Consider the following 27100-nt stretch of genomic DNA (forward strand, 5'->3'; position numbering starts at 1 on the left):
CATCTATTACACTTCTGGCCCCCGACCACTAATACGAACCCCCGTCCCCTCCCCCGGAGCTGATAGCAACCGGCGGATCAGCTGATGGGGGGGATCCCAAACCCCTTTAACTCCATTACCACAAAAGCAGATATAGCCCCCTCCCTACATTACACCACCAGAAAAGCTGGTTTTAACTCCTTCACTGTCCTAGATGACCAAGGAAGCCGGCATTACTGCTTTCCAGCCTAGACCATAAGACTGCAGAGCTGCAATACAGTCAGCTATGAGTAAGGCCTCCTTCCCACGAGCGTGACGGGCTCCGCAGCGTAATATTCCGCTGTGAAGCCCGTCACGGCGCCCCCCAGAGCCCCTATACTTACCTGCGGGAGATAGCGTGAAATCGCTTCCCCGCCCACCACCGCCGCGTCACCGCTCGTCACCGCTCGTCACCGCCCACCGCTCTCGCGTCACCAGCCGTGTCACGTGACGCGGCCGGACCGCGTCATTTGGCGTCATATGACGCTCGGCGGTGGGCGGGAAAGCGTTTTTTCACGCTATCTCCCGCTGGTTACAGCGGGAGATAGCGTGAATGGACGGCTTCCATTGACTGCAATGGAAGCCGTCAGTGCGTACAGCCCGTCCTCACCCGCAGAAAATAGAGCATGCTGCGGGTGAGGACGGGAGAAATCGCGGTGCGTAATTCCGCGGTGGAATTACGCATCGTGAGCATGGAGCTATTAGGTTCAATAGAACCTAATAGCTGCGTGCAACGCAGCGGATTTTCGCCGCGTATTACGCGGCGGAAATCCGTTCGTGGGAAGGAGGCCTAAGGGTAGATGTGGAGAGCATCTAGCTGTGAGAAGTGCAGAGAAAGCAGGTCGCCAGCAGCACAAATTGTATATCCCTCCAAGGGCTGGGCATAGATTATGCAGTAGCCAAAGAAACAGGTGAATGGATCCTTATCACCAAAATCACATGCAGCAATGAAAAAAGACTTCGGCAGCATCCAGGGTGCAAACTGATATCCAAAGTTTTATTCCCCCATCACAGAACAACAGGTGACGTTTCGGCCATGTTGGCCTTTGTCAAGCTCACTCATAGTGGTGCACAATCACATATAAATAGTATCACAGTAAAGCAATTAACAAATCAAAACCCTCCACCTAGTTTGCAACCCCTCCTAGTCACAGATGGCCATTTGCATACAATTATCTCAGGTGCCAGCATCTCCCTCCTCCTGGAGGCTGTCATCTTCATGGTGATCACATGAGTGTGTACTGTCGGCGTCTGTTTTCTTCTACTGCGCATGTGTGAGAAGATCGCCGGTATCGCGTTGTCCCATTGCAGCGTCATCCACTACGTCATAGGTGATGCCCACATGATCCCAATAAACATATACCGCTATGCTGCGGCTCAGCTGGCATAAAAAAAACAGCATTTCTGAACAGACTGCACAGTTTAGTCAGTGAATAAATGCATCCGGGATCCTGCACTTTCAAGGGAGGCATTACGTTCCTTTTGCATTATGCAAATATCACATACATACGCTGTTATTATATCCTCAATAGATGTATAGTTTAACCAGTTGTTATCCTACTACAAATAGATTGTAAAGCCATGCACAGAAGTATTTTTTATGTACATTAACTCGTGCATGGTCATGGAATGCCGTATAATATGTGATATACACTACCGTTCAAAAGTTTGGGGTCACCCAAACAATTGTGTTTTCCATGAAAAGTCACACTTATTCACCACCATGCGTTGTGAAATGAATAGAAAATAGAGTCAAGACATTGACAAGGTTAGAAATAATGATTTGTATTTGAAATAACATTGTTTTTACATCAAACTTTGCTTTCGTCAAAGAATCCTCCTTTTGCAGCAATTACAGCATTGCACACCTTTGACATTCTAGCTGTTAATTTGTTGAGGTAAGCTTGTGAAATTGCACCCCACGCTTCTAGAAGCATCTCCCACAAGTTGGATTGGTTGGATGGGCACTTCTGGCGTACCATACGGTCAAGCTGCTCCCACAACAGCTCAATGGGGTTCAGATCTGGTGACTGCGCTGGCCACTCCATTACCGATAGAATACCAGCTGCCTGCTTCTGCTGTAAATAGTTCTTGCACAATTTGGAGGTGTGTTTAGGGTCATTGTCCTGTTGTAGGATGAAATTGGTTCCAATCAAGCGCTGTCCACTGGGTATGGCATGGCGTTGCAAAATGGAGTGATAGCCTTCCTTATTCAGAATCCCTTTTACCCTGTACAAATCTCCCACCTTACCAGCACCAAAGCAACCCCAGACCATCACATTACCTCCACCATGCTTAACAGATGGCGTCAGGCATTCTTCCAGCATCTTTTCATTTGTTCTGCGTCTCACAAACGTTCTTCTTTGTGATCCAAACACCTCAAACTTGGATGCATCCGTCCACAACACTTTTTTCCAGTCTTCCTCTGTCCAATGTCTGTGTTCTTTTGCCCATCTTAATCTTTTTCTTTTATTGGCCAGTCTCAGATATGGCTTTTTCTTTGCCACTCTGCCCTGAAGCCCAAAATCCCGCAGCCGCCTCTTCACTGTAGATGTTGACACTGGTGTTTTGCGGGTACTATTTAATGAAGATGCCAGTTGGGTACCTGTGAGGCGTCTGTTTCTCAAACTAGAGACTCTTATGTGCTTATCTTCTTGCTTAGTTGTGCAACGCGGCCTCCCACTTCTTTTTCTACTCTGGTTAGAGCCTGTTTGTGCTGTCCTCTGAAGGGAGTAGTACACACCGTTGTAGGAAATCTTCAATTTCTTAGCAATTTCTCGCATGGAATAGCCTTCATTTCTAAGAACAAGAATAGACTGTCGAGTTTCAGATGAAAGTTCTCTTTTTCTGGCCATTTTGAGCGTTTAATTGACCCCACAAATGTGATGCTCCAGAAACTCAATCTACTCACAGGAAGGTCAGTTTTGTAGCTTCTGTAACGAGCTAGACTGTTTTCAGATGTGTGAACATGATTGCACAAGGGTTTTCTAATCATCAATTAGCCTTCTGAGCCAATGAGCAAACACATTGTACCATTAGAACACTGGAGTGATAGTTGCTGGAAATGGGCCTCTATTCACCTTTGTAGATTTTGCACAAAAAACCAGGCATTTGCAGCTAGAATAGTCATTTACCACATTAGCAATGTATAGAGTGCATTTGTTTAAAGTTAGGACTAGTTTAAAGTTATCTTCATTGAAAAGTACAGTGCTTTTCCTTCAAAAATAAGGACATTTCAATGTGACCCCAAACTTTTGAACGGTAGTGTATACTCATATAAAACCAATGTAGCAGGATATCAAGGCATATGCTAACATCTCTCATAATAATATCATGTATAGTGTCAAATGGTTATCCATCGTTTTATAGTCTCAATGTATCAATCATGAGATACAGCTTATCACATAAATCATACAAGGTGCGCAATCATGCAGTAGTGCTCATCATGTGATATTAGAATGAATATATGTAATATTTTACAGTCACCAACCTTGATATGATCATATGGCACTATATCATGCGATTATATCAGATTATTTATATTGTTGTTTCTCACATTAACATATATGATCCCTATAAATCACATGTATATCACAATTATAAATACCATCACATAATGCATATCCTGCAAAATTATGAGATTCATTATGCATAGTTCTTCAGTTATAGTATAACTTCTTGGTGTGTCCCGAGGTGTAAAACACAAGGAGGGAGAGACTGGAACCGTCTATTGGTCTATCCGTAAAGATAAAAGAAAAGGTGGGGTATTTTTTTTTTAAAAAACACCAACATATAATTAAAAACAAAGCTCATTACCTATAATGCGTCTCAAGTTTCTTTGTTAGAGGTGGGGCATATATACATATTCCATGTTTAATCCTTTTGGGGACATTGTTTCTAACTCGTAAATCCAGCGCAACTCCCGTTTTTTTAGGAGTAGCGCGCGATTACCGCCTCTAGGGGAGGGAGGAACATGGTCGATTATTCTGAATTTAAACTGGCTGGTAGAGTGGTCCCGTTCAGTAAAGTGCCGTGAAACCGGCAATGTCAAATTTTTAGTTCTGATCGTACTCTTGTGATTCACCATCCGTGTCCTCACCTCTAGGGTGGTTTCTCCTACATAACCCAGTCCACATGGACAGGTTATGAGGTAGACAACGAATGATGAATCACAAGAGTACCGATCTTTGATGTAATAGGTATTTCCATTAAGGGGATGACAAAAATGATCTCCCTTTTGTAAATTACAACAAACAGAGCACCCCAAGCATGGAAAATTGCCCTTTCTCATGGGCATCAAGGTGCGTTGTATTGATGGTTTATTATGCGCATAAAAAGAATGCACAAGTTGATGGCCAATGTTCCTCCCTCTCCTATAGGCCACCATTGGTTTATTCAAGAACTCAGGAACAATAGAACTACTCAAGGTCAACAGCGGCCAATGTCTGTTTATTATACCCTTTATTTTCCGTCACATGTTGTTGTAAGTAGAGATGAATTTTGTCGTCTATGTACCGCCACCAGCCCAAAATACATAAGATCTGTTAAATCCGCCAGGACGCCCCATAGTCTCAAGGTGCGATTCTATTTTCAGTAACATTGCAAAGTTCCTGGATAGGATATTAATCAAGTTTGCTGAAGGTGCCAGTTCGCATATCAAAGACACTATGGACTTTTTGTGTAAAATTGCCCTGCTGTCGGTTACCAATGAAACTATATTGGCTTCATTGGATGTTACCGCGTTGTACACGTCCATTGTACATTCAAAAGGCTTGGTAGCGGTCAAACATTTCTTGATGGATTCTGATTTGCGTCCGGAATGCGTTGGCTTTGGCCTGTCGCTGCTGGAGTACATCCTCGTGAACAATTATTTTGTGTTCGCGGGGGTGTACTACCGGCAGCGGCAGGGTACGGCGATGGGCTCCAATATGGCGCCAAGTTACGCAAATACGTACATGCGCGCCTTCGAGGAGATGTTCGTCTATGTATCTGCCTACAGCCCTAATCTTAGGTGCTGGTGGCGGTACATAGACGACATCTTCCTCTTATGGGACGGCTCCTTGGATGAGTTAAAGGAATTTCATTCCTTTCTCAATTCCGTATACCCAGAGCTCCAGTTCACTTTGGCGATCAACTTGTGCATTCTTTTTATGCGCATAATAAACCATCAATACAACGCACCTTGATGCCCATGAGAAAGGGCAATTTTCCATGCTTGGGGTGCTCTGTTTGTTGTAATTTACAGAAGGGAGATCATTTTTGTCATCCCCTTAATGGAAATACCTATTACATCAAAGATCGGTACTCTTGTGATTCATCATTCGTTGTCTACCTCATAACCTGTCCATGTGGACTGGGTTATGTAGGAGAAACCACCCTAGAGGTGAGGACACGAATGGTGAATCACAAGCGTACGATCAGAACTAAAAATCTGACATTGCCGGTTTCACGGCACTTTACTGAACGGGGCCACTCAATCAGCCAGCTTAAATTCAGAATAATCGACCATGTTCCTCCCTCCCCTAGAGGAGGTAATCGCGCGCTACTCCTAAAAAACGGGAGTTGCGCTGGATTTACGAGTTAGAAACAATGTCCCCAAAAGGATTAAACATGGAATATGTATATATGCCCCACCTCTAACAAAGAAACTGGAGACGTATTATAGGTAATGAGCTTTGTTTTTAATTATATGTTGGTGTTTTTTTTTAAAAATACCCCACCTTTTCTTTTATCTTTACCGATAGACCAATAGACGGTTCCAGTCTCTCCCTCCTTGTGTTTTACACCTCGGGACACACCAAGAAGTTATACTATAACTGAAGAATTATGCATAATGAATCCCATAATTTTGCAGGATATGCATTATGTGATGGTATTTATAATTGTGATATACATGTGATTTATAGGGATCAGATATGTTAATGTGAGAAACAACAATATGAATAATTTGATATAATCACATGATATAGTGCCATATGATCATATCAAGGTTGGTGACTGTAAAATATTACATATATTCATTATAATATCACATGATGAGCACTACTGCATGATTGCGCATCTTGTATGATTTATGTGATAAGCTGTATCTCATGATTGATACATTGAGACTATAAAACGATGGATAACCATTTGACACTATACATGATATTATTATGAGAGATGTTAACACATGCTTTGATATCCTGCTACATTGGTTTTATATGAGTATATATCACATATTATACGGCATTCCATGACCATGCACGAGTTAATGTACATAACAAATACTTCTGTGCATGGCTTTACAATCTATTTGTAGCAGGATAACAACTGGTTAAACTATACATCTATTGAGGATATAATAACAGCGTATGTATGTGATATTTGCATAATGCAAAAGGAACGTAATGCCTCCCTTGAAAGTGCAGGATCCCGGATGCATTTATTCACTGACTAACCTGTGCAGTCTGTTTAGAAATGCTGTTTTCTTATGCCGGCTGAGCCGCAGCATAGCGGTATATGTTTATTGGGATCATGTGGGCATCACCTATGACGTAGTGGATGACGCTGCAATGGGACAACGCGATACTGGCGATCTTCTCACACATGCGCAGTAGAAGAAAACAGACGCTGACAGTACACACTCATGTGATCACCATGGAGATGACAGCCTCCAGGAGGAGGGAGATGCTGGCACCTGAGATAATTGTATGCAAATGGACATCTGTGACTAGGAGGGGTTGCAAACTAGGTGGAGGGTTTTGATTTGTTAATTGCTTTACTGTGATACTATTTATATGTGATTGTGCACCACTATGAGTGAGCTTGACAAAGGCCAACATGGCCGAAACGTTGCCTGTTTTTCTGTGATGGGGGAATAAAACTTTGGATATCAATTTGCAACCTGGATGCTGCCGAAGTCTTTTTTCATTGCTAGCTGTGAGAAGTGGGTGGAGCTGGACTGTAATCTAGATGTGAGCAGGGGCGGAACTGGACTGAAGTCCGGCCCCAGCCCTGCTGACCTCTAGACCGAAGTCCGGCCCCAGCCCTGCTCACCCCTGGACCGAACTCCGGCCCCAGCCCTGCTCACCCCTGGACCGAACTCCGGCCCCAGCCCTGCTCACCCCTGGACCGAAGTCCGGCCCCAGCCCTGCTCACCCCTGGACCGAAGTCCGGCCCCAGCCCTGCTCACCCCTGGACCGAAGTCCGGCCCCAGCCCTGCTCACCCCTGGACCGAAGTCCGGCCCCAGCCCTGCTCACCCCTAGACCGAAGTCCGGCCCCAGCCGTGCTCACCCCTGGACCGAAGTCCGGCCCCAGCCGTGCTCACCTCTGGACCGAAGTCCGGCCCCAGCCGTGCTCACCTCTGGACCGAAGTCCGGCCCCAGCCGTGCTCACCTCTGGACCGAAGTCCGGCCCCAGCCGTGCTCACCTCTGGACCGAAGTCCGGCCCCAGCCCTGCTCACCTCTGGACCGAAGTCCGGCCCCAGCCCTGCTCACCCCTGGACTGAAGTCCGGCCCCAGCCGTGCTCACCCCTGGACCGAAGTCCGGCCCCAGCCCTGCTCACCCCTGGACCGAAGTCCGGCCCCAGCCCTGCTCACCCCTGGACCGAAGTCCGGCCCCAGCCCTGCTCACCCCTGGACCGAAGTCCGGCCCCAGCCCTGCTCACCCCTGGACCGAAGTCCGGCCCCAGCCGTGCTCACCCCTGGACCGAAGTCCGGCCCCAGCCGTGCTCACCCCTGGACCGAAGTCCGGCCCCAGCCGTGCTCACCCCTGGACCGAAGTCCGGCCCCAGCCGTGCTCACCCCTGGACCGAAGTCCGGCCCCAGCCGTGCTCACCCCTGGACCGAAGTCCGGCCCCAGCCGTGCTCACCCCTGGACCGAAGTCCGGCCCCAGCCGTGCTCACCCCTGGACCGAAGTCCGGCCCCAGCCGTGCTCACCCCTGGACCGAAGTCCGGCCCCAGCCGTGCTCACCCCTGGACCGAAGTCCGGCCCCAGCCGTGCTCACCCCTGGACCGAAGTCCGGCCCCAGCCGTGCTCACCCCTGGACCGAAGTCCGGCCCCAGCCGTGCTCACCCCTGGACCGAAGTCCGGCCCCAGCCGTGCTCACCCCTGGACCGAAGTCCGGCCCCAGCCGTGCTCACCTCTGGACCGAAGTCCGGCCCCAGCCGTGCTCACCTCTGGACCGAAGTCCGGCCCCAGCCGTGCTCACCTCTGGACCGAAGTCCGGCCCCAGCCGTGCTCACCTCTGGACCGAAGTCCGGCCCCAGCCGTGCTCACCTCTGGACCGAAGTCCGGCCCCAGCCGTGCTCACCTCTGGACCGAAGTCCGGCCCCAGCCGTGCTCACCTCTGGACCGAAGTCCGGCCCCAGCCGTGCTCACCTCTGGACCGAAGTCCGGCCCCAGCCGTGCTCACCTCTGGACCGAAGTCCGGCCCCAGCCGTGCTCACCTCTGGACCGAAGACCGGCCCCAGCCGTGCTCACCTCTGGACCGAAGTCCGGCCCCAGCCGTGCTCACCTCTGGACCGAAGTCCGGCCCCAGCCCTGCTCACCTCTGGACCGAAGGCCGGCCCCAGCCGTGCTCACCTCTGGACCGAAGTCCGGCCCAGCCCTGCTCACCTCTGGACCGAAGGCCGGCCCCAGCCGTGCTCACCTCTGGACCGAAGTCCGGCCCCAGCCGTGCTCACCTCTGGACCGAAGTCCGGCCCCAGCCGTGCTCACCTCTGGACCGAAGTCCGGCCCCAGCCGTGCTCACCTCTGGACCGAAGTCCGGCCCCAGCCGTGCTCACCTCTGGACCGAAGTCCGGCTCCAGCCCTGCTCACCTCCGGACTGATCTCTAGCTCCGCCCCTGCTCACATTCGGACTGAACTCTAGCTCCGCCCCTGCTCACATTCGGACTGAACTCTAGCTCCGCCCCTGCTCACATTCGGACTGAACTCTAGCTCCGCCCCTGCTCACATTCGGACTGAACTCTAGCTCCGCCCCTGCTCACATTCGGACTGAACTCTAGCTCCGCCCCTGCTCACATTCGGACTGAACTCTAGCTCTGCCCCTGCTCACATTCGGACTGAACTCTAGCTCCGCCCCTGCTCACATTCGGACTGAACTCTAGCTCCGCCCCCGCTCACATTCGGACTGAACTCTAGCTCCGCCCCCGCTCACATTCGGACTGAACTCTAGCTCCGCCCCCGCTCACATTCGGACTGAACTCTAGCTCCGCCCCCGCTCACATTCGGACTGAACTCTAGCTCCGCCCCCGCTCACATTCGGACTGAACTCTAGCTCCGCCCCCGCTCACATTCGGACTGAACTCTAGCTCCGCCCCCGCTCACATTCGGACTGAACTCTAGCTCCGCCCCCGCTCACATTCGGACTGAACTCTAGCTCCGCCCCCGCTCACATTCGGACTGAACTCTAGCTCCGCCCCCGCTCACATTCGGACTGAACTCTAGCTCCGCCCCCGCTCACATTCGGACTGAACTCTAGCTCCGCCCCCGCTCACATTCGGACTGAACTCTAGCTCCGCCCCCGCTCACATTCGGACTGAACTCTAGCTCCGCCCCCGCTCACATTCGGACTGAACTCTAGCTCCGCCCCCGCTCACATTCGGACTGAACTCTAGCTCCGCCCCCGCTCACATTCGGACTGAACTCTAGCTCCGCCCCCGCTCACATTCGGACTGAACTCTAGCTCCGCCCCCGCTCACATTCGGACTGAACTCTAGCTCCGCCCCCGCTCACATTCGGACTGAACTCTAGCTCCGCCCCCGCTCACATTCGGACTGAACTCTAGCTCCGCCCCCGCTCACATTCGGACTGAACTCTAGCTCCGCCCCCGCTCACATTCGGACTGAACTCTAGCTCCGCCCCCGCTCACATTCGGACTGAACTCTAGCTCCGCCCCCGCTCACATTCGGACTGAACTCTAGCTCCGCCCCCGCTCACATTCGGACTGAACTCTAGCTCCGCCCCCGCTCACATTCGGACTGAACTCTAGCTCTGCCCCTGCTCACATTCGGACTGAACTCTAGCTCCGCCCCTGCTCACATCTGGCCTGAACTCTAGCTCCGCCCCTGCTCACATCTGGCCTGAACTCTAGCTCCGCCCCTGCTCACATCTGGCCTGAACTCTAGCTCCGCCCCTGCTCACATCTGGCCTGAACTCTAGCTCCGCCCCTGCTCACATCTGGCCTGAACTCTAGCTCCGCCCCTGCTCACATCTGGCCTGAACTCTAGCTCCGCCCCTGCTCACATTCTGTCTGAACTCTAGCTCCGCCCCTACTCCCATCTGGACTAAACTCCAGTTCCGACCCTGCTCACATCGGGAGCTGAAATCATGGGATGCGTTAAAAAGCACTGTCAAAACAATATGTTCAAAAATGTTGTTCAAAATCGCAGCAAAAATGCCACGATTTCTGAAGTAATGTGTGAGAGGGGCCCAAACAGAGAGCATGAGCTAATGCGTGGACCCCAACACAGTTCGCTCATTCAAACGATAAACCGGCTTGTTTAAATGGGGCCCTTACTATAAGGCAGCATGATAAATCTCCTCTTATGTAAATACTTGGCCAAAACTGGAGTATCCCTTTAAGTAATCCCTACGGGTAGCCAGAAGGGCCATAACCCATAAGTAGTGATCGCGTTTTCCATTACCTGCCCAAGTATTTTCCAGCGAGCTCTTGCAGCAGCCCGTCTGCCTCCGCCTGCCGTCTCCTCCTCCTGCCTCTGCGCCGCAGCTTGCACTGATGTATCTCCATCGGCTCGTCTCCCTCTCTGCCCTCTCTCCATAGTCTTCTTACCGGCTATTTTTTTTTTCCTGCCCGCCCGCCTGTCAAAAGCAGCCCGGCTACTTCCGAAACAAACAACACGCGAGGCGCCGCTAGCCACACCCCTTACTCCACTCAACCAATCAGCGCGCAAGGTGTCGTTAATTGCCGGAAATAGAGCGATATCATTTTCTGACGTCATCAGAGCGCGACTCAACACGTGCGTACAGTGTGATATGGTACAGAGCGCTTTTTTTTTTATACTGCCTGTAGCTTCTTCCAGCGATCGCCACCCAATCACATACTATTCTTTATGGTTAAAGGAGACGCAGCGTTTTATTTATGTAGCTGTCAAACTTGACGCACAGAGTCCAGTAATGGCGCATTGTGTGAACACTACTGTAGATCCATTGAGTAGCAGAGTATTCGTGTGCAGTGCTTTTCATCCATTACCCAATAGGTGCTAAGAATGGCTGTGAAGGATGAGGTGTATTGATGCAGTTTGTGAAGTGAGAACCAGGTGTGATCATCAGGTTGTTGTTCACACAGTGCAATTTTCTGCATGGATTCTGCCTGTAAGTCCACGTTCACACATGACGTAATTGCTGTGGGCCTTCAGCAATGAAAAATCGGCAGCGATTAGGCTGGAAAGTCATAAGTGCTCTTTTTTTTTTTTTTTTCTTAATAAAGTTTTGTAGTTCAACACTTCTAAACTGGGAGCTGCACATTATCCATTGAGTGCAATGCTAAAGAAAAGATATACGTTTCCCTATGTCTTCTATTTTTGTGGGATGGGAAAGCGTATTAGGCTATGCTTTTCAATCCCACAAAAAACCCCGCGCATATACGTATGGCTTGCTAAATGTATGAATTGTTTGACTACGTTTAACCCATTATAGCCTAGGGATCCATTTTATTTTTTATTAGAAATCTGTGCGTTTTATGGATGACTATATGCCAGTGTAGACGGGTCCTTAACCCTTTCCAATCCAATTTGTATTCTGGTTTTCCTAGGAGGCTTACTCTTTTTCTTCTGTTATACAACAGCGCTATATGCTGGCTAAAGCCAGTACTACATGAGGTGACACGTTGGATAGGCACTGACAGCAGAGAGGCTGGCAATATGCAGTAAGAGAACCCCAACGGACGTCTTCCAACATCGGAGCTGTACAACTTTAAATCATAATGTCTTCAGAGGTCAGACAGTGGATTGGAAAGGGTTAAACTAAGTGACATCTAATTCAAACTTTTGGTCACATGATGTACGATATGGCTGCTGGTGCTTGATTTGTTCATCGTTGCATCTGCTGGAGCACTCTGCACTCAGGCTGGTCACATGGTTCACTCTATGATAGCATGGGTTACTCTGGGAGTAATCCGAGAGTGTAATAATGACTATAGCTTATATCTCTCCCATTGTCTTATCCACTAAGATTAAGATGTTGTTTACTTGTATATATGACTTATATTTATATTTTCCTCCCCAGTAAATCGATTGAATTATAGTGTCAAGTCTCTGAGGTTTTGGCTATGAGATTTTAAAGCCATGAAGGTTGGGTTACTTGTGAGGTCGGCATCGTGGTTTTTGTGCAGACGCCGGACCCAACTTAGAACAGCGGCACAAAAGCTGCTCGTCAAATCTTGGAGCAATGGTTTCCTTACTGGTCAGCACAGAGAATGGACTAGAAGCCAGTTACGAAGGGGAATGTGCTCCTGGAAGGTACGTTCACGTGGTGTTGTGTATACATTATATTTAAGGGTATGGTGGGCTGCAGAAAGTCCACAACATCTTACTTTATAGGCAATGTGGGGGAGATATTAAACATGTGGATTGTGATGCATATCCATCGCAGACATGCCACAACTTGCGGACGTACCCTGTAGGTATGTTCCTACGTGACGGAAATGGTGCAGATCTTCCTTTTGAAATTTTGGGTTTTGCACAGAAAATCCGCAGCATTTTTACAATTCTCATCCACATGATGTGGTGAAGTGTGCAGCATGTCCATTGTTTCCTGCGGATTTTGACCTTCTGTAATACAAAGGGTGAAATTTGTGGCAAATTCGCAGCATTTCTGCGCTGAAATCTGCAACAGAAACTGCACAGTTGGGTGCGGAATATCTTTCAGCGATCCACCCATTATATATATGGGAATATACCCATTAGGTGTTTATACAATTCAAAAATCAGTGCATGGGTATTAAATTGAAAAATAATACACGGTGCTTATCTAAGGGGGGTTTCACATCTGCGGCAGCACTTCCGTCCGGAGGTTTAGACGCAAATTCAACTGAAAACCTGGCCAGCTGGGCAAAAAGCAAGTGGACGCCATTATAGTCAATAGGGTCCACCTGGCGCTATTCAGCCTTGAGGATTTCCCTGAACAGAGCAGGAAAGCGGAATTCCTAGAGCAGTCCTTTGCTGCTAGTATCATGTCTCCCGCTGCTCCTTTACGCCATCATGCACACTGATGTGTTGTCCGTATTGACGCCACATATATCAGAAAGTGATCGCCGCTACAGCCAGATTATGAGCATTCAGAAATATATCCTGTCCCCAGACTTTACTTATCCAGATGCTGACAGTCCATAGGCTATAAATATCCATTGTAATGAGGGTAGTAAAACTTAAATAGTCGGGAAGTAGTTAAAGTAGTCCTATAGTGTCTACAGTACTGCGGAAGGACTTAATACAGCTGGAAACAGCATTTATTTACTATGACAGATTTTGTTTTTAATGTGTTTCCTCCTTTCCATTCTCTTTAGGGTACTGTTACAATCGTGTGGGCAAACTAAGCACGGTGCCCACACGATCGTGACCAAAGGAAGAACTGAGTACACACACGGGTCTCTGGCAAACTGACCCTGTTCTACACGGGAGGATGGCAAGGCCCTACCTGAGCGGGGACATTGCCCCAATAAGGACAGCCCAGCGGTCTTTGGATCTGGGCCCTAGCTGATCCTAGGAGCCACGCACCAGAACGGGATGCATTCACATGCCACGTGACAGGGACTGAACAACAGGACACAGAGCCAGAATACACAGCATACAGCAGCCACAATGCAAACACGAATAGCAGATAAGCTGAATATAAATGCGAGGTGTTAGTTCATACATTGGCTAATGAACTTAAGCTGCAAGCCCCGGCAAGGTCCCTCGTATCTTGCAGTCCCTATGCTAGCAAGACAAATCTACTAGAGAGCCCTAGGGGCCAACCTAGCGCAGACATAGCAAACAAACTCAGCAGACCAAACTGATATAAAATAAACATACAAACAGACATAAACAGCAAGACACAGATCACATAGCAAGCTGCAACAAAACACAGATAGCGGGTCACACAGCAAACTTCAACAGACAAGGATTCATGACTGCTCACCCTAGAGGCCATACAAAGACTGACCAGGAGCTGGGTTTATATGTGAGCACAGACCCAGGAGATTGGCTAGCAGGAAGGATCACACCCAGCCAGCTCAATCATTTAACCCTGTGAGGTCTGTGTTGCTAGGAGCACAGTAGTACATGTCTCAGCAGCACACGTAACAGATACGTTCACATATAGTGGATTTTGGTGCGAATCTCCTAAAATCTGCACTCTGTGGTTGGGATTTTAACGTGGGTCCACAGCAGATTGCACCCTTTTAAGTTGAAGGGGTCAATTCTGCAGCATATCTGTGTCAGAGTACACACCAATGTTGTAGAACCTGATGTGGATTTTCCAATATGGAAAATCTGCACAAGTTCCGCTCAGCCAATCACAGGCAGCCCTCGGTCCACTCATAGAATTCTATGAATAGACTGAGGGCTGCCTGTGATTGGCTGAGCGCTCAGCCAATCAGATGCAGCCCTTTCGGGAGACGGGGATTTTATATCCCCACCTGCTGAAAGAACATAATTACAGTGCCGGGACCCCAGCGGCTAGACGCGCCTGAGCCCCGGCGGCGGAGAGGTAAGTGTGTGTGTGTGTGTATTTGTGTGTGTATATATTTTATATATATTTATTTTTTTCTTATCACCAGATAGAAATGATTGTCAGGATAGGGCTTCTATTTCAAGCCCTTCCCCAAAAATCGCTGTGGGGGTGTGTCGCGGCAAAAATATATGGCCGTCTAGGGAAAGCGGAGTGTACCTTGTGAATGACGTCATATGACCCATGCTACAGCGATAGCCTGATGAGGGACAGCAGAGTGTACCCTGTGACTGAAGTCTAGGTGACCCGTGCAGTAGGGCTGCCCACACCTAGAGTTCAGTACGTCATATGACGGAGGAATTAAATGACAGAGCCCACACAGTTATGGATTCATCAAAGAATTCCCAACAAATCGATGTCGGGCATCTTTATTTATAGCCCCCTTACATTGGGGTGTCGCAACATCATTGGACAATTAACTAAGCCCGTTTACTGGTTAGTTTCCAATCCAACATTTCTCATAGGTCAACTTAACCTTCTTTGTGTCCATTGGTTACACCTCATTACTCCAAGAAATATCATAGTTCTTTGCACAGTTCTCAATCTGACCTCTGATTGGTTACTTCTCAGACATTACATGGCATTCACTGGATACATTCTGATTCTTCATTTGCATACCTTCCAGAAACTTCCAAGTCAGCAGTGAATAACTCTTGACGGAGTGCTGAGAGGCCCAAGTAGCTCGAAGTCCTTATCTTATCTCACCATATGTGTTAGCTCGTACTTTAGCTAAGCATGTGGTCGGCCATTTTGTGTAGTCCTTTTCATATGACTGTGGCGTAATATTAAATATTACTTATATACCCACATTTACGTATATATACAGGCATACACACATACATGTACACCTACATATATATATATATATGTATATATATATATATATATATATACTCACATATATCCAGCTCATGAACTACTTTATTCTCTAGTCTAGTGTGAGGCGTCAACCCCTCCCTTAGTATCTTGATATTCTTAGGGCCCCTTCAGCTAACATGTGGAAGCTTCTATGTGGAAGCTTCTTGATATTCTTATCTCATCCAGACATATGTCCCTAGTTTGTGAAGTAGCTTCTCCTGGTATATTTCAATGGTGTCTCTCATTGCGCATTTTTAAATTCATATAATTATTATAGTACCTTACAATCAAATAATTTCCATTACAGGGTGCCAACATCCTATTGCCTTTAATGGGGCTGCCAGTAGTAGCGGCTCCATTGAAATCAATAGGAGGGCTTCGCGGTCCCCTCCCACCGTTGTCACATTTTAGCACTAGAGCTGTCCACGGATACCTTCCGGAGGTTTAACTGCATGGTCAGTGCAGCAAGCCCCGGAGATTTTCCGTGCGTGCTCCTCAAGGGGTTAATGACTAATCTAATTCTATAATTGGTTCAAAATGGTAAAACCTCGCGACAGATTCCCTTTAACATTGATGATATGCGCCATTTTTTATTTTTTTTTTAAATGATAGACCCAGATGAATTGTGAACAGAAACGCTGGGAGGCAGCTTGTGTCACCTATGAAGATCTTGCCAAAGTCCTGCAGAAGCGGCTCGAGGAGATGCATCACAAGTACCCCGTAAGAGCGGAACGCCACATGGTGAGCCGGGGGAGTCGCATCTATTACAATACAAGAACGGTTCAGGGTTGGCATCACTTAGGATTAGGGTCAGGACTTGCATGCTGATGGGACAGTTGTGGAGCCCCTATACACATTAGACACGGCCAAAGTCGTTGGATTCGATTGATTATGTACTGACTAGGTGATATACCTGTGGAATATACAAAGTGGGCCACAAAAATGAGCCCAGCACTCTGAAAGCTATCCCAAAGAAACTCTGTGTTGCGCATAGCAACCAATCACAGCTTAGCTTTCATTTTACCTCAGCAGTATAAGAAATAAAAGCTGTGCTGTGATTGGTTGCTGTGTCTTATACTGCTGAGGTAAAATGAAAGCTGTGCTGTGATTGGTTGCTATTGGCAACAAAAATTACAGGGTAAGTCGGTGAGTTTCGATGTTTAATTACACCAATATTCGTCGCCTGGTGCTGCGGAACGCTCATGCAAAATGTCTCAAATCAGAGCAGAACTGTATAGCATTTTGCATAACAAAGGGCCCTGTGATTTTCATACTATTACAAATTGTACTTCATCCAAGTTTTAAGTATTCAATACCCATCATGCTAGGCTGAAAAAAGACAAATGTCCATCTAGTTCAGCCTGTTCCCCCCCCCCCCCCCCCCCCCATGTTGATCCAGGGAAAGGCAAAAAAAAAAACGATGAGGCAAAAGCTAATTTACCCCACACTGGGGGGAAAATTCCTTCCTGACTCCATGATGGCAGTTAGAATATGGAGAGATCCTAGTGTGATACAAGTTTCAGAAATTTTCTTCAACTCTGTCTGGGTGTAACAATTTTAGTTTCCTTCAGTGAATATTAATGAATGTGTGGCTCTCTTAATTTTCAGATTAAATGTGGAGATTCCGTGTATTTTGATGAGGACTCGTGTATCTACCGTTTCCAGGAAGGCAATGGTAATGGAACTGTGTTTAATCTTCTAATTTTTGCATATATGTTGAGGTTACATGCTTGCAAAAAATACCTATAAAGATGTTATGTGAAGCACATGATGGACGCCCCACTGTTGTACTCAGCAGAGCGTGGATTACCGTAGGGTTCTATAGTGATCAGAGTTCAGTTCAGTGGGGCTCCGGGGTGCTTGTACAGGTCTTGTATCCGTAATATGTATACACTCATCGTAAAAAAAAAAATCAAGCACCTAGAAGGAGTTGTTGGAATTGAACAAAACTTTCTCTGTGTAATTGTAACGTTGATATAAGTGATTACAAGATCAGAGCAAAAGGATCATTTATTGAGGAAAACTGAACACATGAAGTGAAGCTCTAGTACCCTGTTGTACCGCCTATAGGTTGGATGCAAGATGTGATACGGGTGGGCATAGAGGCTCTCGTACCCTGTTGTACCGCCTATAGGTTGGATACAAGATGTGATACGGGGGCATGGAGGCTCTAGTACCCTGTTGTACTGCCTCTAGTTTGGATACAAGGTGTGATACGGGTGGGCATGGAGGCTCTAGTACCCTGTTGTACCGCCTCTAACTTGGATACAAGATGTGATACAGGTGGGCATGGAGGCTCTAGTACCCTGTTGTACCACCTCTAGCTTGGATACAATGTGTGATACAGGGGGCATGGAGGCTCTAGTACCCTGTTGTACCACCTCTAGCTTGGATACAATGTGTGATACGGGGGGCATGGAGGCTCTAGTACCCTGTTGTACTGCCTCTAGTTTGGATACAAGATGTGATACTGGTGGGCATGAAGGCTCTTGCACCCTGTTGTACTGCCTCTAGCTTGGATGCAAGGTGCGATACGGGTGGGCATAGAGGCTCTAGTACCCTGTTTTCGCCGTCTCTAGCTTGGATGCAAGATGTAATACGGGTGGGCATGCAGGCTCTAGTACCTTGTTGTACTGCCTCTAGCTTGGATACAGGATGTGATCTGGGCAGGCATGAAGGCGCTAGTATCAGGTTATACCACCTCTAGCTTGGATACAAGATGTGGTACGGGTGGGCATGGAGGCTCTAGTACCCTATTGTACCACCTCTAGCTTGGATACAAGATGTAGTACGGGCGGGCATGGAGGCTCTAGTACACTTTTGGACAGCCTCTAGCTCGGATGTAAGTTGTGATACGGGCGGCCATGGAGGCATACAGGTTCCATGTGGTATCCTGCGGCATATCGTCCACATTTGCTGTAACTGAGCCTCTAGATCGAGTAACCTCTTGCCTGTTGAATTTGGCATCCCACATGGTCCCATACATGTTCTACTGGTAATAAATCTGGTGACCGGGCAGCCAAGGAAGTGTGACAATGTTGTGGAGACATTCCTGTGACTGCCTTGTGTGTGCGCCCAAGCATTATCCTGCTGGAAGACTCTTGGAAGTCGCCATGAGAGGAACACATGTGGCTGCAGGATGTCCTGAACATATCGCTGAGCTGTCATTGTCTCTCGTACCACTACTGGGGGTGACGGACTGTCATAGGCGATGGACCCCCAGACCATCACACCAACAGGGGGGGCAGCGCGCCACTCTGCAGCAAAGGCAGGATTGAGGTGCTCACCTCTATGTCTCCAGACAGGAACATGGCCGTCGTCAGTGACCAAACTAAACCTGGATTTGTCGCTGAAGACAACCCTGTTCCACTCTATAGCAGTTTAGTCTTGCCCTTCATGACACCACTGCCAATGGAGGAGATGGTGGGGGCTGTCAAAGGCCGTACCTGTAATGGGCTCTGTGAGACCAAATGTCCTTCAGCCAAGTGCCTAAAAATGGTTCCTACAGACAGAAGGGCTGTAATGATGGCGCCACCTGTTGCTGGATTGCAGAAAATAAAATAGTTGGAGCTGCTGGTGCTTGTCGGACGATCAGACGATCCTCTCTACTGGTGGTCTGTTAAGGGCATCCTGAGCCCAGTCACCTTGTGTGCCCCCACATATCCACTGGTCCCAATACCTCCTAACAGTCTGGTCAGAACGGCCCAGTGACTGCAATTCATCAATATGACCATCCAGTTTCTTGCAGCCAGTAATGCTCCCCTCCCAATCACAGCCATTGATCGAGCACTGGCTGTGATTGGCTAAGCGTCAGCCAATCACAGCCAGCGCTTCCAGGAGGCGGGGATTTTTTAGCAGTGCCGTGACCCAGGCAGAAGATGCGGCAGCCTCGGAGAGCACTTCTAAGGTGATGTATGAGTTTGTTTTTTTTCTGCAGTTAGGGCGTAGATTAAGCTTTGACAGTAGGATTTCCTCTTGTCAAAGTTGCATCGCACCGCACGAAAATCGCGTTTTCATGCGATGCAATAGAGAGGAAGGCTCCATAGGGGAACATGGGCTACAAAATCTCACGAGTCGCGGGCATATGGCCGTACCCGCAAGGTTTTTGTGTCGGGTTGTTGCATGCTACAGAACATCGCATGTGTGAATTAACCCATAGGAAAGCATGGGCTTCACATATATGCGATTTGTAGCAATGCGACAAAATCATGCAACTTTGTCACCCGTGTGAGGGAGGCCTAATGGTGTGAGTATGGTCATGTGAAATTGACCTTAATGACCTAGTAGTTAGTGAGCCAGAGATTACAGATGCCTGCTGTATATGTAGTGGTTGCACCATTATGTTTAAATGGGTTTTCCAAAATTCCCAAGTCTTAGGATAAACCATCAATATGAAATCAGAGAGCGTCCCACCTGCAAGTTATCCCACTAAGTAGTAGAATGAAGGGACAGCGACACTTTTAGAGTTTTCCATCATCTAAGACCACTACAGTTTGCATACAGCCTGTTCACTTATCTTTTTTAGACTGATGCCCGTAGACAATGCTATAAAAAATTTGATATACACGATCGTACCAAAAGTAGTTGGACACCTAAGCAAAAATCAAAAGTAGTATTTATTCCCATCTGCTAATACTTATTGGGGCTCCTTTGGACCTAATGAGATCAGGTATTCTGAGTGGCATGCTTTCTACTAATGTCTGATGCACTTCAGCTGGTATTTCCCTCCATTCATCCTGCGAACGCCTGGTGAGTTTTCCCAAAGAATATGGACACTGTTCATAGTACCTGACCTGATGTTCCAGTTCATCCCAAATATGTTCAGTAGGGTTCAGGTCGGGACTCAGCCAGTCCAATTCTGGAACATACATATCTTCAAACCAACATAAAGCAGCATTGGATTTGTGACAAGGTGCGTTGTGTTGTCGGAAATACTGCTGACTATTTTCAGAGTATTGCCGCATTATCGGCAGCATATCATTGTCTAGAATGTCAGGGTCACCTCTGTGTTCATGGTTCTTGCCACTAGAACCAACGGACCGAGACCATGCCACGTAAAACTTCCCCAGACCACAACAGAATCTCCTCCATACTTAACTGCTTGCACAACGTCATCCATTTGATCTGAAGATGGAGTAGCGTGATTCGTCACTTCATAGAACCTTCTTCCATTGCACAACTGTCCAAAGACGACTCTCCTTGCACCATGTTGATGCTGCTTTGAGAGACCTCCACAGACATTTGCAGGATGAATGAAGGGAAATACCAGCTAAAGTGTATCAGACATTAGTAGAAAGTACTGTGTTTCCCTGAAAGTCGGAAATACCCCGAAAATAAGCCCTACCCTGATTTTCGGTGGGGGGGATGTTACAAACTCCATTACCAGGAGGCGCTGTTGAGAAGTGATGCAAGAGCACCCCTGAAAATAAGACCCTGTGCCTCTTTTCAGGCAACAATTAATATAAGACAGGGTCATATTTTCGGGTAAACACAGTATGTCACAGACAGTATCCAATGTCATTAGGGCCAAAGGAGTCCCACTAAGTATTAACATTTGGAAATAAAGACCAGTTTTGATTTCTGGAAGTGTCCAATAACTTTTAGCAGAATTGTGTATTTATATATAGTTATTCGTTCCACTCTAACCTTCATTTTTCCAGTAACTCCATTTATGTGAATTTGTGGACCCCTCGACATATTTGTTGTTTCACATTTCTACGTTGCATTTCTAACAGGAGAGGATAGCACGGAGACGCTATTCAGTCCGGAGGATGCCGGCTTACAGGATCACATAATCCAGCGCATCCGGGTTTCTCCTGCTCAGACATACTTGGCTGTTACTCTGAAAAGCTTGCATCGTGAAGAGGCCACCTGTATGGTGGTGAGAGTGGAGGGACAGCCGCACATAGTAGGCAGCATACCAAACGTGTTTAGTTGTGGTAAGTGAACCACCGTGACCATCAACCTCTTCTAATATCTCAGTATTTGTATTGGTTGGTTACATCGGATGGATCAGTCAGCCAACATACTGCTTTCTTCTATAATGCGTTGCCACACGGCATACATTCTTGACATCCCATCCCTCGGTCTCCTCTGCAGAGTGGATTACAGACAGGGTCCTATTTCACACGAAGCAGGATAATCTCCAGTGCCGTTCTGTGTATGCAACAGACTTCAGTGGGGAAGCCACCACCAGACTGGTTTATCATGAGGAGGATCCCAGGTAATGTCTTAATGATTACATGTAGCAGATGCAGTAATCTGAGCCCTTTAATCCAAGATTATTGGGATTTGGGCAATATTGGATTGTCAAATATTCTAGATTATTAGACAATGTACCATTTACTTGTATGGGTAATGAACCCTGAGGAAGAAAACACAAAATGAAATGCTAAAGCTATCACATTGTTTTTAAAGGAACCTGTCACCTGCCTAAAGCACCATAAACTAAGTTAGGGGAAGTGACAGGGAGACGTATTTTTTATCTCTGTTCCTATTGCATTAAGCAGGCTTGGTATTGCAGGCCAAATTGCCATTGAAGTGAATGGTCTGTAATACCAAGCATGGCCACTGCAGTAAGGACAGAGCTGACTGCTTTCTGCTGAAACCAGCTGCATGCACAAGCATACTAGCTGATCGGTGGGGATCCTTAGTGGAGCACCCCTGCCAATCTGCTATTTATTAGCCTATCGGCAGGATAGGCTATTGGAGGTTTATGGTTCAAAAGTATTTTATTGCCCGCAGCGGGAAATACAGTACAGCAGTAAAACAATTTACATTTCTGTCAGGGACGAGTCACTGTCAGTCGCCTGACAATTTTGGTTATTCCCTGATATCCCGTGCGGAATTTTTAGAAAACAAGTACTACAAGTGTAGCATAACAGTTCAAAGTATAACAATCACATTCCCTGGGTCTTAAACACTGAACAACTCTTTTCTTTGGAAGGGAATTAAAAGTATATAAAGCAAACTCGAATCAGTAAAGTTATAGGTGAGTTTTGAAGTGTGTGAGAGGCCTTGATGGCCAGACAGAGTAGTAAAAGAAGGGAAAGAGTGGAGGAGGAATGGGTGAGAGGGGGGGAGGGCGAAAGTAGGTCCATCTTGTCCGTGGTCCAAAATTCTGAAGTTCTGAAATTGTCCCGTTATTTGTTTCATTTATGCCGGCGCGCCTCGTTGTTTTAATTTTTATATTGAGACTGTCCTAACTGATTAGAGTGCCGCAGAGCCATCACGCAACCATGCTTCTAGTTCGGGTGACGCCCGGAACTGTAGCCATACCGCCCAGGTGTTGTAGAATTTAGAATGCCTCATCTCATCTTTGGCGCACAACTCCTCCATCTGTTTCAGGTTATTCGTGGCCTCCAGCCACATCAAACGTGTTGGGGGGGGGACATGGATTTCCATTTTCTGGGGATTATTTGTCTCATTGCCATTAAAAAGAAGCGTAACAGAGAATTTTTGATATTAGACAGTGGTCCCGGTATTATCGATAGTAGGGCCATCTCAGGGGAAAAGACAACCGAGCTCTTGCTGGTGGCTATGTATAAGGCCTCTACTTCTCGCCACAGTGGTTGTATCTGTGAGCAGGACCACCAGAGGTGGACGAAGGTTCCCCGTTCGTTGAGACACCTCCAGCAGAGATCCAGATACTGGGGGTAAACTCTGCCAGTCCTACCAGGGTCTTGTACCATCTGGTCAGGATCTTGTAATTAAGCTCCTGGAGCTTACTGGAAGCGTTTAATTTGTGGGTCAGGGTGTATGCCTTCTCCCAAGCCCCAGTTGTTATTTCTGTTCCTAGTTCCCTCTCCCAGGTCATTTCCAGAGGTCTGTTCCTGCCTGCCCTGTCTCGTTCTAGTAGTAGCTTGTATATTGAGGAGATGGTTATTGGGGGGGTCGGGTTAGAAATGCAGATCTTTTCGAAAGCTGTTATTGCCCCTCCTAGTTGTTGTATGTTGCCCAAAGATCTGATGTAATAGCACAACTGTAGGTATTGGTGCTATTGGAAGTTTACAGCTGGAGTGGACAACCACTTTAAAGTGAACTTGTCACTTGCCTAAAGCACCATGACGTTATGATACTGTTAGGGCAGGTGACAGGAAGCCTGATGCTGTAGTTTTTTATCCTCATCCGCTTCCTGTTTCCCACTGCTGCCGGTCGAAATTATGACTCTTCTTCCATAAACTTGTATAGAAAAGCACGCGCATTAGACTCTGAAAAGTGCTAGATTTTTGTCCGACGTGTGGATTTCAGCGGTGGGAACCAGAAAGTGGATGAGTAAAAAAAAAACTACAGCGACCAGCTTCCTGTCGCCTGCCCTAACAGTACCATAATTTAATTTATGGTTCTTTAGGCAGGTGACAGATTCATTTTAAAGGGTTGTCCAGTTGTGAACTTCCAATAGCCTATCCTGCCGATAGGCTAATCAATAGCAGGTTGCTCTGCTTAGGACCTCACCAATCACCTGTTTGCTAGGCTAGTGTGCTTGTGCATGCAGCTGGTTTCAGCAGAAAGCAGTCAGCTCCATCCTTACTGCAGTTGCCATGCTTGGTGATACAGGCCATTCACTAAAAAGACAACTTGGCCTGCAATACAAAGCCTGGTCACTGCAATAGGAACGGAGCTGTCTGCTACCTGCAGAAATCAACTCTGTGCACAAGCATACCAACATGGTGAACATCTGAGCAGCCGGTTTCCTGGGCTAAAGCCCCTGGTAAATCTGCTTATAAATAGCCTATCCTGCGGGTATGCCTTCGAATATTACAGCTGGACAACCTCATTAACTCGATGCTGGATTATCAGCATGCTATTCTCATGTGTATGATAGACTCCTAAAGCTAAGAGAGGCTTTACACTGGATGTCTGAATAGTTGCTCCGAATGTTCGCTACACCGCAGAGCAATTGTTTATCTGTTTTCAATTTTGTGAACAAATTGTTGGCAGCATTTACATGGGCCAACTATCATTAGTTGACTAGGTGGGTTGTGAGATTCCTTGGTGGGCTTCTATTTAAAATTTCGACCCCCCCCCCCCCCCCCTCTCCAACGCGCACTGACTGGTTACCGGGTTACCGAGTCCAGTGAACGCGCATAAATACATGCGATGGTCTTTCAGTGAACGCTCACTGCTGCGAGAGCCCGAGTTCTTAGTCAAGAGGCCAAACCAACCAGAGACGGAAGCATTAACTGTTCTAGAGTCCCATTTACACTGAAAGATAATCGTTCAAACGACAGTTTGAGTGACTGTTTTGAGCGATCCTCTTTGCATAACTCTAAGTACCTATTTAGCTCCTTAAGAGTTAATGCAGGCAGAAGCGGGATACCACCGCGATAGCTCTAAGAACAAAGCAGCTGTTCTGTATATGCAAACAGCTGCATTGTTCTCGGAGCTTTCAGCTGGTGTCCCGCTGCCAGCAGGATACCAGCTGAAAGAATACTATCAGTGCCGCCCACTGAGAAAATCAGAGTATGGCGCTGATAAGAGTCATTGGTAATTTCTAGCTTGCTAGAAATCATCGATGAATGAATAGTGCATGCACAGTGCACGATGACCACACGATTAGATGCAAGATGGCTTTTGAGCGATAATCCTTGTCTAAATTGGCCATAACATGTCTTGTTTCACAGTTTCATTCATTGTGTTTCTCTGCTCTCAGGTTTTTCGTAGAGCTGTATGTCACCAGAGACCGCCGCTTTCTCACCATCAATAGTAATAGTAAAACGTCTTCGGAGGTCTGGCTCGTTGACTGTAGCTCTCCTTTCAAGTCCCCGGACCTGGTGCAGACTCGGCTGCCTGGGGTCATTTATCACGTGGAGCACAAGAATGGCTGTCTGTATATCCTCACAACGTATGGAGAGCCTGCGGAGTACAAGGTGATTTCTCTTCGCAAATTGGATGGATCATATACAAAAATAACGTGGGGCCCCTTTAACGCGACACGATTATCGTGTGACTAATTGTTAGATTGAGTAATTAGCATGATAATCGTTAGGTGTAAATGTATGCAGAGAATGAACGAGCGGCCATAAATCGTTTATCGCTCAATGGCTCTTTCACATCGGCCATCGTTCATCTACTGCAAATCCATCAGTGTAAACGGGCGTCGTAACGATTTGCTCAATAGAAAGCAGTGGCGGAATGGTTGACTAAAGGCGGCGAAATGCTGGAATGAACGATCGAAAATACCCATTTATTCCTAAGTGTAAATGCATGCCAAGCGAACAATATACGATCATTACATCATCGCTGGTTGCCTGTACGTTACAATTTATCTTGGGGTGTAAAAGGACCCCTAGACGCCCAATGTGCGTTATAGAAGAGATGTATGAATTCGTGGACTTGTGTGTATATACTGGAGATCCCTTAGGAACGCAAAGGTTAAAGAGGTTGAATAGGACCTAGCACAGCGTACAGTTATGTCATGGAGGTTCTGAGTTTGTATGGAGGGGGACCGGGAGTTGAGCCCAATCCATTAAATGCTGGTGTCGGCTGTTGCTTACAGTCAACACCTGCTTGCCACAGCTCCGATCAGCAGCTGCGCTGATCGGAGCTGTTAACCCTTTTAAATGCCACTGTCAATTCTGACAGCGGCATTTAAACGCATCCATCAATGAAAGCCCCTCCCTAGGACTGCCTTTGCAAACTGCCTATCAAGCCATGCCTGTCAGACCCTGTTAGGATTTAATACTATGATATTACATCATGCTGCAGCAGAAATCAAAGCATTGCAAGTTGATGTCCCCTAGTGGGACTAAAAAAAATCTAAAAATCAGTTTAAAAAAGTGCTATTAATTATTTTTTAAAAAGAAAGTTAATAAAAGTTTACACCCCCCCCCCCTTTTCATTTAGCCATACTCTTACTAAAAAACTAACAAGCACATATTTAATATCACTGTATCCATAAAAGCCCGATCTATCAAAGTTGCGCATTATTTACCCTGCACGGTGAACGTCGTAAAATAGAACTAAACAACGCCAGAATTGCGCTCTTTTGGTCACCTCGTCGCTAAGAAAAAGTGTAATAAAAAGCAATCGAAAAGTCTTATGTACTACAAAATGGTACCAATAGAAACTACAGGACGCCCCGCAAAATATGAGCCCTCACACAACTGTAGATTAAAAAGTAATTCTTTTTCCAAAGATATTTTATTTTTTTAAAAGTAGTACAGCAAAAAAAAAAAAAAGCCATATAAATTTGGTGTCATGGTGATCGTACTGACCCATAGAATACAGTTAGCAGGTCATTTTTGCTGCAGTGCGTATGCCGTAGAAACGAGAGAACCCATCCCCTCCAAAGATAGCGCTTTTTTTTTCCATTTCACTCCAATTTTTTAATAGTTTTTCAGTATGTTGTATGGCACTATTAAATAGTGCCACTGAAAAATACAACTCGTTCTGCAAAAAAGAAGCCCCCAGACAGCTATGTTGATGGATAAAAAGGGTAATGATTTTTTTTTTTTTAGATGGGGAGGAAAAACAAAAAATGAAAAAAAATGGGTGCATTCTTAGA

The 27100-nt window shown here is 46.9% G+C and overlaps 2 protein-coding genes across 4 annotated transcripts in view; one reads left to right on the forward strand and one right to left on the reverse strand.

The window, feature by feature from the left end:
• CAMKMT (calmodulin-lysine N-methyltransferase) overlaps window positions 1-10877 on the reverse strand; it is a 434161-nt gene extending 423284 nt beyond the window's left edge. For both annotated transcript variants that reach the window (XM_066594497.1, XM_066594496.1), the window contains exon 1: window positions 10653-10877. In XM_066594497.1, the coding sequence (XP_066450594.1) occupies window positions 10653-10787 (135 nt within the window). In that variant the 5' untranslated portion in view covers window positions 10788-10877. The remainder of the gene's footprint in view (window positions 1-10652) is intronic.
• An 88-nt stretch (window positions 10878-10965) lies between these two features.
• PREPL (prolyl endopeptidase like) overlaps window positions 10966-27100 on the forward strand; it is a 76597-nt gene continuing 60462 nt past the window's right edge. Inside the window, exons 1-7 of one of the 2 annotated variants that reach the window (XM_066595553.1) lie at window positions 10966-11004; window positions 12253-12485; window positions 16207-16335; window positions 17203-17269; window positions 21330-21533; window positions 21694-21817; window positions 25247-25463. In XM_066595553.1, the coding sequence (XP_066451650.1) occupies window positions 12312-12485; window positions 16207-16335; window positions 17203-17269; window positions 21330-21533; window positions 21694-21817; window positions 25247-25463 (915 nt within the window). In that variant the 5' untranslated portion in view covers window positions 10966-11004; window positions 12253-12311. The remainder of the gene's footprint in view (window positions 11005-12252; window positions 12486-16206; window positions 16336-17202; window positions 17270-21329; window positions 21534-21693; window positions 21818-25246; window positions 25464-27100) is intronic. The other variant, XM_066595554.1, reaches the window with a different exon arrangement.

The sequence above is a fragment of the Eleutherodactylus coqui genome, chromosome 3 (genome assembly GCF_035609145.1).
Source record: "Eleutherodactylus coqui strain aEleCoq1 chromosome 3, aEleCoq1.hap1, whole genome shotgun sequence".
Taxonomy (NCBI): domain Eukaryota; kingdom Metazoa; phylum Chordata; class Amphibia; order Anura; family Eleutherodactylidae; genus Eleutherodactylus; species Eleutherodactylus coqui.